The sequence below is a fragment of the Sapajus apella genome, unplaced genomic scaffold (genome assembly GCF_009761245.1).
Source record: "Sapajus apella isolate SASKATOON/1434 unplaced genomic scaffold, GSC_monkey_1.0 scaffold146, whole genome shotgun sequence".
NCBI lineage: Eukaryota > Metazoa > Chordata > Mammalia > Primates > Cebidae > Sapajus > Sapajus apella.
Window position 1 is genome coordinate 1,878,470 of NW_022437086.1, and position 10,978 is coordinate 1,889,447.

At 44.7% G+C, this 10,978-nt stretch overlaps 1 protein-coding gene and 1 pseudogene across 6 annotated transcripts in view; both read left to right on the plus strand.

Annotated features, from left to right (window-relative positions):
- The window catches only part of LOC116540884 (S-adenosyl-L-methionine-dependent tRNA 4-demethylwyosine synthase TYW1), a 309,103-nt gene that overhangs the window by 20,682 nt on the left and 277,443 nt on the right, over nt 1-10,978 (plus strand). For 5 of the 6 annotated variants that reach the window (XM_032264675.1, XM_032264670.1, XM_032264674.1 and 2 more), the window contains 2 exons: nt 3,216-3,506; nt 7,843-7,965. In XM_032264675.1, the coding sequence (XP_032120566.1) occupies nt 3,216-3,506; nt 7,843-7,965 (414 nt within the window). The remainder of the gene's footprint in view (nt 1-3,215; nt 3,507-7,842; nt 7,966-10,978) is intronic. The other variant, XM_032264672.1, reaches the window with a different exon arrangement.
- LOC116540955 lies at nt 6,709-6,764 on the plus strand (annotated as a pseudogene).

Here is a 10,978-nt window from a genome sequence, read left to right on the forward strand (position 1 = left end):
CAGGCATGTGCCATCACACCTGGCTAATTTTTGTAGTTTTACTAGAGACAGGGTTTCTCCTTGTTGGCCAGGCTGGCTGTGAACTCCTGGCCTCATGTGATCTGCCTGCCTTGGCCTCCCAAACTGCTGGGATTGCAGGTGTGAGCCACTGTGCCCAGCCTCTTCTGCTATTCCTTTTTTTTTTTTTTTTTTTTTTCTGGAGACAGAGTCTCCCTCTATCCCTTAGCTGGAGTGCAGTGGTGTAGTCTCGGCTCACTGCAACCTCTGCTCCTGGGTTCAGGTGATTCTCATTTCTCCTGCCTCAGACTCCTGGAGTAGCTGGGCTTATAGACACCTAATTTTTATATTTTTAGTAGAGACAGGGTTTCTCCTTGTTGGCCAGGCTGGTCTCCATCTCCTGACCTCAGGCGATCCACCCGCCTTAGCCTCCTAAAGTGCTGAGATTACAGGTGTGAGCCACTCTGTCTGGCCCTCTTGTGTTATTCTTTATAGCTGGATACTGCCACACATAATATTCAAACTTGGCATACAGTAGATTCTCAGTACTTTTTTGTTGAATAAAATGAATGAGTGTTCCTCATTAGTGTTTTAGTGGGCTGAATTCATGATGCCCAGGCATGACCTTGTAGATGGAAGATCACTGTGTGTTTGGATTTGCTCAATTGCCTTTTCTGTTGTTGAGTGACCTTTATTGCCCAAGCTCTGTTTTGATTTTTTTTGAGTTGGAGTCTTGCTCTGTTACCCAGCCTGGAGTGCAGTGGTGGAATCTTGACTCACTGCCTCCCGGGTTCAAGGGATTCTCCTGCCTCAGTCTCCTGAGTAGCTGGCATTACAGGTGCCCACCACCATGTCTGGCTAATTTTTTTTTGTATTTTTAGTACAGATAGGGTTTTGCCAGGTTGGCCAGGCTGGTCTCAAACTCCTGACTTCTAGTGGTTCACCTGCCTCAGCCTCCCAAAGTACTGGGATTACAGGTGTGAGCCATTGTGCCTGGCCTGCCCAAGCTATTAATGCAGGTGAAGTCTTAATTTTTTAAAAATTATTTTTTTCAAGACAGGGTTTTGTTTTGTCACCCAGGCTGGAATGCAGTGGCCTGATCAGAATCCTCTGAACCTTGAAGTCCTAGGCTCGAAGGATCCTCCCAATTCAGCCTCCCTAGTAGCTGGAACTATAGGCCTGCACCACCAGCCCTGGCTAATTTTTTAATTTGCAGAGATGAAGGTCTCACGGTTTTGCCCAGGCTCGTCTCAAACCCCTGGCCTCAAGCAGTACTTACCCACCTCTGCCTCCCGGATTACTGGGATTACAGGTGTGAGTGTGTCCAGCCTGTACTCAGTTTTTAAAAATCATGATTTTTTTCAAGGGGAATGGAGGAAAAAATGTTCATTGCACTTATAATATACAACATTAAAATTTGGTTAGTTTTCCTGGGCTCTTTTTCTAAATGAAATGAACATGGTTCCTTTTGCATCCTTTTCTCTATACTTGAAAAAATTAAATGATGGAGCCTCTCGGTTTCTTGGCCTTATGCATTGTGTGCCCCTTCCTAGGGTCAGGCCCTGCCTGGCTGTCTGTCTTTGGGGGAGTGTGAGTGGCAGTGGAGGTGGGGAGCTTTCTTTAAAAGCTGTTTTCAACTGGGTGAAGTGACTCACGCCTGTAATCCCAGCACTTTGGGAGGCCAAGGCAGGCAGATCACCCAAGGTTGGGAGTCTGAGACCAGTCTGGCCAACGTGGAGAAACCCTGTCTCTGCTAAAAATACAGAATTAGCCGGGCCTGGTGGCGCTTGCCTGTAATCCCAGCTACTTAGGAGGCTGAGGCAGGACAATGGCTTGAACCCGGAAGGCATGGGCTGCCGTGAGCGAAGATCATGCCATTGCACTACAGCCTGGGCATAAAGAGTGAAACTCTGTCTCAAAAAATAAAATAAAATAAGATAAATAAAATAAAAGCTGTTTTCATTCTGTTATGTCACAGTGTAGATTTTGCCCCAGATTTTCATTAAAAACATTTTTGATTATGGGTTTTTTTTTTTTGAGACAGGGTTTCACTGTGTTTCCTAGGCTGGAGTTCAGTGGCATGATCATAGCTTGCTGCAGTCTCTACCTCCCTGGGCTCAGGTGATCCTCCTACCTTAGCCTACTGAGTAGCTGGGACCACAGGTGCCCACCACCACACCCAGTTAGTTTTTGTATTTTTTGTAGAGACAGGGTCTTGCTCTGTTGCCCAGGCTGGTCTTGAACTTGGGCTTGAACATTCTTCCAAAGTGGTGGGATTATAGGCGTGAGCCACTGTGCCTGTCCTCTCCCCACACTTTCACTATATGAATGGGAAAATTCAGATAGGTAAATTTTTTTTTTTTTTCCAAGACAGAGTCTCACTTTGTTGCCCAGGCTAGAGTGCAGTGGTGCTATCTTGGCTCATTCCAACCTCTGCCTCCTGTGTTCAAGCAATTCTCATGCCTCAGCCTTCCAAGTAGCATGAATTACAAGTGTTTGCCACCATGCTGGGCTAATTTTTGTATCTTTAGTAGAGACAGGGTCTTTCACCATGTTGTCCAGGCTGGTCTTGAACTCCTGACCTCAAGCAATCTGCCTGCTTTGGCCTCCCAAAGTGCTGGGATTACAGACATGAGACACTGCGCCTGGCCTAGATATGTAAATATTTTGTGCAATACCTTACCATTCAGGAAGCTTGTTAAATTTTTGTACTCTTAACTGTGCCTCTGATAACCCCCGTGCCTCAGTTAATTGCTTCATATCACAGTGAAATAAATTATTGAGTTTAGGAAATCATAAGTCTTGCCAAATTGATTACATTTTCATTTTATAACTGAATAGGATGAGGCTCCTTAAGCTTTGTTATGTTTTTGGAACTCATTTATTTTGTTAACGCCTGTTTTGTCCTTATCATGATATAGAATGGTAGGTTTCAAATTTTTTTTAGTCATTAACGCTTGTTTGTTAAAGGGGGTTTGTTTGTCCCTTTGTTTTAAGAAAAAAAACTAACGCAGAAAAGTGGAATATGTAAAATGCAGCTCTTCTGGGTCAAGGCTGGAGATTGAAGACCTGAAGGTCATTTTGCTGAGCAATTTCCTCTTCCTCAGCAGCAGCTGGTGACCAAGGGACCCAGAAGGACTTGGGGGTTTTTGCACGGCAGTCTGGAAAACCCTGATTTAGACGACTGTGCTTTCAGCCCATCTGTCTTTCCCTCACAGGTTGGCAAAAATGTTGACAAGTGGCTCTGGATGCTTGGTGCACGTCGCGTCGTGAGTCGAGGGGAGGGTGATTGCGATGTGGTTAAAAGCAAGCATGGCAGCATCGAGGCCGACTTCAGAGCCTGGAAGACCATGTTCATCTCCCAGCTGCAGGCACTTCAGAAAGGGGAGAGAAAGAAGTCCTGTGGCGGCCACTGCAAGAAAGGCAAATGTGAATCTCACCAACATGGCTCAGAGGAGAGGGAGGAAGGCTCTGAGGAGCAGGATGAATTACATCACAGAGATACCGAGGTACACCGCCTGTGTGTTCATCTCTCACTGCTTTCCCCTCTGCTTGGAGATCCCGAGCTTGACCTCTTCCCCAATAAACCATCTCCTTGGCTTCCAGTTAGAAGGAAGATCTGGCTGGGCGCAGTGGCTCACACCTGTAATCCCTGCACTTTGGGAGGCCAGGGCGGGAGTATTGCTTGAGCCTAGAAGTTCAAGACCAGCCTGGGCAACACAGCAAGACCCTACCTCTACCATAATAATTTTAAATTTAGCCAGGCATGATGGTGCAGACCTGTCGTCTCAGCTGCTTAAGAGATGGAGTTGGGAGAATGGCTTAAGCCCAGGAATTCTAGGCTGCAGTGAGCTGTGATCGTTGCACTGCCCTCCAGCCTGGGTAGCAGAGTGAGACCCGGCCTCAAAAACAAAAAAAAAAAAACAAAAACAACAAGAAAAGAAGAAAGATGTGAATCTCGTGGTGGTGTTTCAGAGAGAGTGAGGCCTTACGAGTTAAGCCGTATCATGCTAGATGCTTTCCAAAATCTCCTCTTAATACCGTGCACAGTGGCTCACGCTTGTAATCCCAGCATGTTCGGAGGCCAAGGAATGTGGATCACTTGAGGTCGGGAGTTTGAGACCAGCATGGCCAACATGGTGAAACCCCGTCTCTACTAAAAATACAAAAATTAGCCTGGTATGGTGGTGGGTGCCTATAATCCCAGCTACTTGGGAGGCTGAGGCATAAGAATTGCTTGAACCTAGGAGGCAGAGGTTGCAGTGAGCTGAGGTCATACCACTGCACTCTAGCCTGAGTGACAGAGTGAGACTCCATCTTAAACAACAACAACAAAACCAAAATCTCTGCTTTAATCCTTGCAGTGTTAGAGTCAAATAGATTTTTACCACATTTTGCAAGTTGTAAAACAGAGCCATAGAGAAGTTAAATTTGTCCCAGTCTGAGCTCACGTCTCATTATCCCCAGATCACACGTACCTCCTGAGTTCAGTGACTCCGTTAGTCACTCAAACCGAAGGCTGCAAGTCATCCAAGATTAGGCTCTTTTTTCCCCTCACATTCTGAGCATTTCTCTTGCTTCCTTCTTTAAATACCCCAGTTCCTTTGAAGCTCCTGTTTTCAGGCTGTAACACTCCTGTCATCTTCACAGCTGTTATCTTTAGGCCACCTGGTCAGTTGCGTAATTCAGCAGCAGCTTTACATTCTGACTCATGGTTTCTCTCTCCACCCTGTTCCTATCATTATTCTTTGAGACTGTGGCACCCTTGTGATCTGTCTACCACCCTGGCCTGCCAAGTTCCTGGTCCTCACACCTCCAGCAGCCATTTCTCCACTGACCTTGGTCTCTTCCTCACATGGGCACATCTGAAATTCAGGTTCCTCTCATGCTTACTATGACCTCATTCCGTGACCTCTACTTTAACAACATTGGTTTGTTTTTTTTTTTTTTTTTTTTTTGAGACAGGGTCTCACTCCGTTATACGCCCAGTCTGCAGTATGGTGTGATCATGGCTCACTGCAGCCTCAACCTCCCCGGGCAGTGGTGATCCTCCCACCTCAGCCTCCCAAGTAGCTGGGACTATAGGCATGTGCCACCATAACCTATCTAATTGGTCTATTTTTTGCAGAGATAGGATTTCACCATGTTGCCCAGACTTGTTTCACACACTTGGGCTCAAGGGATCTGCTTGATCTGGCCTCCCAAAGTGCTAGGATCATAGGCATGAGCAACTGTGCCTGGCCTTTAAGATTCTTTTGATCCTATCTGAAGCTATACCTTTTTTATTGAGTAGCAGAAACTGCTTACTTCATTTCCCTTCATAAACCCAGTTTTGAGTTTTATCCTCACTCTGTTATAAACCTCTTCAATTCTTTTTTTTGGTTTGAGACGGAGTCTTGCTCTGTAGCGCAGGCTGTAGTGAAGTGGCACAGTCTTGGCTCACTGCAACCTCTGCCTCCTGGATTCAAGGATTTTCCTGCCTCAGCCTCCTAAGTAACTGGAATTACAGGCCTGTTCCACCACGCCTGGCTAATTTTTATATTCTTAGTAGAGATGGGGTTTTGCCACGTAGGCCAGGCTGGTCTCGAACTCCTGACCTTAGGTGATCCACCCGCCCTGGCCTCCCAAAGTGCTGGGATCACAGGTGTTAGCCACCATGCCCAGCCTAATCCTCTTCAATTGCTTTACCTCTCACTCTTCTGACCTGATTGGTCAAACCCCAAGCCAGGCTGAAACCATCCACCTCACATCAGCCTTCCCCATGCCTGCTGCTGGTTGTTTGACCACAGATTCATGACCACAGGCTCAAGTGTAGACTTAGAACTGCCCTACAGTCTCACTACTTCCCTTGCAAATTCCCCTTCTTACTCTCTAAGATGACTGTTTCATACTCATTTCCTCCTGCCCTTGCCCTGGCTCCCAGCTGAAACCATCCAAGGGGGCTCTCTCACTGTCTCCCCAGCCCATCTCCAGATCTTCACCACCTTTCCTGGCTCAGAAGACCAATTGTCTCGTTCCTTTCCCAGACTACATTTGTCCCTGCTGTGGAATCCAGGACTGGGTTCTTTCACCGATTGCTTCTCTTCTCCTGTGTCGTTCATTTCTTCTCTCTACTAGATTGTTCCCATAAATTTATAAACACACTGTGGAATTGTTTGTGTTTAAACGAACTTAAAAAACAAAAAAAATGGTTGGGTACGGTGGCTTATGCCTCTTATCCCAGCACTTTGGGAGACTGAGGTAAGAGGATTGCTTGAGCCCTGGTGGTCAAGGTTGCAGTGAGTTATGATCACACCACTGCCCTGCAGCATGGGTGACAGAGTGAGATCCTGTCTGAAAAAAAAAAAAAATCAGACCGGGTGCAAGTGGCTTGCGCCTGTAAACCCAGAACTTTGGGAGGCCAGGGCACGCGGATCACCTGAGATCAGGAGTCTGAGACCAGCCTAGCCAACGTGGTGAAACTCCGTCTCTACTAAAATACAAAGAAATTCGCTGGGCATGGTGGCATCTGGCCAACATGGTGAAACTCCATCTCTGCTAAAAATATAAAAATTAGCTGGGTGTGATGGTGCATGCCTGTAGTCCCAGCTACTTTGGAGGCTGAGGCACGGAGGTAGAGGTTGCAGTGAGCCGAGATCATGCCACTGCATTCCAGCCTGGGGGACAGAGCGAGACTCTTTCTCAAAAAAAAAAAAAACCAAAACAAAAACAGTGCTCACTTCGGCAGCACATATACTAAAATTGGAACGATACAGAGAAGATTAGCAAAAATAATTAAACAAAAACTCTATCCTTTGATTGTGGCTTATCCTCCCCTGGAGAAAGGGATGAAGACTGCCACATATTAGCCATGATTTCTTAACCACTCTAGCTTTAGTTTCTTCGTCTGTGAGATGGTGTTGAACCTATCCACATTGTAAGTGGTTAAGGGTGAAGTGAATGGTATATGAACATGGGCACATAGTAGTTACTCAGCAAATGTGTCTTCCCATTGACGCCATGTTTCCTATACATCTGCCTGGCATGTGTCTTCTTCTCCTGAGCCCAGCTCATGTCATTTTGACGTGGAAGGGCAGGTAAAGTGTTAGTTGTTCTCATTGCATCATGCCCTTTCACAGTGATTAGTCTGATGCCAAAGACCTAAGATTTATTTCTTCTTTGTTGTTGTTTTTTTTTTGTATTGATGGCAGTTTCATTATGTTACCCAGGCTGGTCTTGAACTCCTGGCTTCAAGTGATGCTCCTGTGTCAGCCTCCTAAGTAATTGGGACTATAGGCATGTGTACTACCACGTCTGGCTAATTGTAGCAATGTGGCCTCGCTGTGTTCCCCAGGCTGGTTTCAAACTGTTGGCCTCAAGCAATCCCCCTATCCTGTCCTCCCATAGTGCTGGGATTATGGGAGTGAGCCACGGTGCCCAGCCTAGATTTTATTTTTAAATCAAGAATTTAGAGACAGCTGGGTGTGGTGGCTCACACCTGTAATCCCAGCACTTTGGGAGCTGAGGTGGGTGGATCACCTGAGGTCAGGAGTTCGAGACCAGTCTGGTTAATATGGTAAAACCCTGTCTCTACTAAAAATACAAAAATTAGCCAGGCATGGTGGTGGGGGCCTGTGGTCTCAGCTGCTTGGCAGGCTGAGAATTGCTTGAACCTGGGAGGAGGAGGTTGCAGCAAGTCGAGATCACGCTGCTGCACTCCAGCCTGGGCAAAAGAGCGAATGAGAGTCCATCTCAAAAAAAAAAGAGAATCTAGAGATACAGTGAATTCTCAGTATGGGAGGGAGTATAAGAGAACTTTGCCTTTGCCTCTTTGAACAATGTATTTCTGAAGCATTTCTGTTCCAGGAGGAAGAACCCTGTGAGGGCTCCAGTGAAGAAGAGTTTGGTGGTGAGGACCAGCAGAGCATAAATTCCATTGTTGATGTTGAAGATCTGGGCAAAATAATGGATCATATGAAGAAACAAAAGGTACCATTACTTTGGGAAATGTTGGACTTGGCTCCTGCAGTTGGTTAACATTTAGTATTTTTTTATTGCTGTGTAGTCCATCTGAGCTCACAGGAGGAGTTTCATTTCTCTAGCTCTTGTCTTGAGAGCTTTATACATTTTTTTGCCGTTTTTTCATGAGCACGGTGAACATCTTCCTCTCAGCCCTGTGAAAGTCGGCTCATCAGAGGATAAGCAGGAGATTTGAGAGCAAGGACTGAGGACAGTGTAGATTGGGGGCGTCCAATCTTTTTGCTTTCCTGGGCCACATAGGAAGAAAAATTGTCTTGGACCACACATAAAATACAATATTGATAGCTGATGAGCTGAAAAAAAAAATCACACACAAAAAATCTCATAATGTTTTAGTTTACAAATTTGTATTGGGCCAGTGGGCTGAGGGTTGGACAAGCCTGGTGTAGATGGTTGGAGAGATTTTTATTCAGGGCTGTTTGAAGATGAACAGCATGATAGGATTTATCATGGTTGAGATTCCAAGTGCAACTCTGGTGTAGATTTGCATCCCTGCTGTGTAGACTGAGTGGTGTTGGGGCTTAAGGATGACACTCTGGTCTGTGTGTTGAGATCAGCATGATTGGGGCCCGGACGAATCCAGGAACTGTTGGACTGGGATGTGACTGTTTCGGTGACTAGATGTATGTGAGAAAGTAACGGTGCAGTAGGATTTCATGCACTGAGTCAATTTTAGATTCCAGTGATCTAAAATTGAAATAATATTATATATACTATACTATAAAAACAGCAGCCTCAATTTAAGTGTGAGTTTTGGAAAATGAGAATTCCCTAAATTAAAATTATATTTAGTCCATAAGCCTTAGAATAAAAAGAAGTAAAGCTACTAGAAAATCCACGAAAATCAATGCTAAAACCTATACAAATTCAAATGAACTCAGTAAGGTTAGCCAGATATCATAATGTAAAAAGTCAATAAACTTTATATTTCTAAACAACAACCAGTTAGAAGCTATGGTAAATGAGAAGACCTCATTTAGACTAGCTACATGAAAGGCAAATAATTACTTATGCATTAATTTATTTTTTAATTTTTTGTTTTTTTGAGGTGGAGTCTCATTCCGTCACCCAGGCTGGAGTGCACTGGTATGATCTCAGCTCACTGCAACCTCTGGCATCTGGGTTCAAGTGATTTTCCTGCCTCAGTCTCCTAAGTAGCTGGGATTGCAGATGTGCACCACCACGCCCAGCTAGTTTTTGCATTTTTAGTAGAGACAGGGTTTTGCCATGTTGACCAGGCTGGTCTCGGATTCCTGCCCTCAGGTGATCCACCCGCCTTGGCCTCCCACAATGCGGGGATTGCAGGTGTGAGTCACTGCACCTGGCCCACCTACAAATTAAAAAGAAATGTCTTAAACCTTTGTTGGAAAACTTTAAAACATTCCTGAATGATATCAAAGTGGACCCAAACAAACGGAAAGACATTCCTTGTTTTAAGGTAGGTGGCTCAGAATGGTAAAGATGTCAGTTCTCTTAATATACAAGTTTGATGCAATCCCAGTAAAAATTCCAGTAGGTCCTCCAGCCTCCTAGATCTAGACTGGTCTATTTATGTGGAAAAAGTAAACGTGGATCAATAGTTATGAAAACCTTGGTGAAAGTAGTAATGAGAAGGACTAACCCTCCCACATACTGAAACATACTACAAGGTATCTCTAGTTAAAACTGTAGCACTGGCTCATGACGACACAGAAAGACCATTGCAACAGATTAGAATTCTGAGAATATGTAGGAATTTCATATGTGTTAAAGGTAGACGCTGAAGACCCGGAGTTTAAAAGGGACTCTAAAAATAAATTATGTTGGCTGAGTGCGGTGGCTCACCCTGTAATCGCAGCACTTTGGGAGGCTGAGGTGATGGGAGGATTTCTTGAGGCCAGAAGTTTGACATCATGCTTGGCAACATAGTGAAACCCCATCTCTACAAGAAATAAAAAAAGCTGGATATGGTGGCATGTGCTCATAGTCCCAGCTTCTTAGGAGGGTAAGGTGGGAGGACTGCTTGAACCTGGGAGTTGGAGGCTGCAGTGAGCTGTGGTCATGTCACTGTACCCTGGCCTGCATGACATTGCCAGACCTTGTTTCAAAAAAAAAAAAAAAAACAAAAACAGATGTTGCAAAACATCTGTTAGCTTTGTTAGCTCATATATATATCAGAATGATTTTCAAATTGATGAGAGAGCTAAATATTGAAAAACCTGGAGAAAGTTTCCTATGTGATTCAAAATCAAGAAGCAGTAAAAGAATATTAAATGTTGAAAAACCTGGAGAAAGCTTCCCATGTGATTCAAAATCAAGAAGCAGTAAAAGAATATTAAATTTATGAATGACTTTAAATTAGAGTTTTACATGGCTATAAAAAAACCCAAAAGACAAAAGAAAATCAAAAGGCAAATAAAACAGGAGAAAATATTTGCCCCTTATATCTCAGACAAGGTATTAATCTTTTTACTAAACAGTGAGCTTTTAAAAAAAGGCAGACCGGGTCAGGTGTAGTGGCTCATGCTTGTAATCTCAGCACTTTGGGAGGCCGAGGCGGGCAGATCACTTGAGGTCAGGAGTTCAAGATCAGCCTGACCAACAGGACGAAACCTCCGTCTCTACTAAAAAATACAAAAAAATTAGTTGGGTGTGGTGGCGCACACCTGTAGTCCCAGCTACTTGGGGGGCTGAGGCATGAGAATCACTTGAACCCGGGTGGCAAAGGTTGCAGTGAGCTGAGATTTTGCCACTGCACTCCAGCCTGGACAACAGAGTGAGACTCCATCTCAAAAAAAAAAAAAAAAAAAAAAAAAAAAATGCAGATCCTGCTAGATCCGCCATGTAATCCAAGCACTTTGAGAGGCTAGGGCAGGTGGATCATCTGAGATCAGGAGTTTGACACGAGCTTGACCATTATGATGAAACCCCATCTTTACTAAAAATACACAATTATGTGCATGGTGACACATGCCTGTAATCC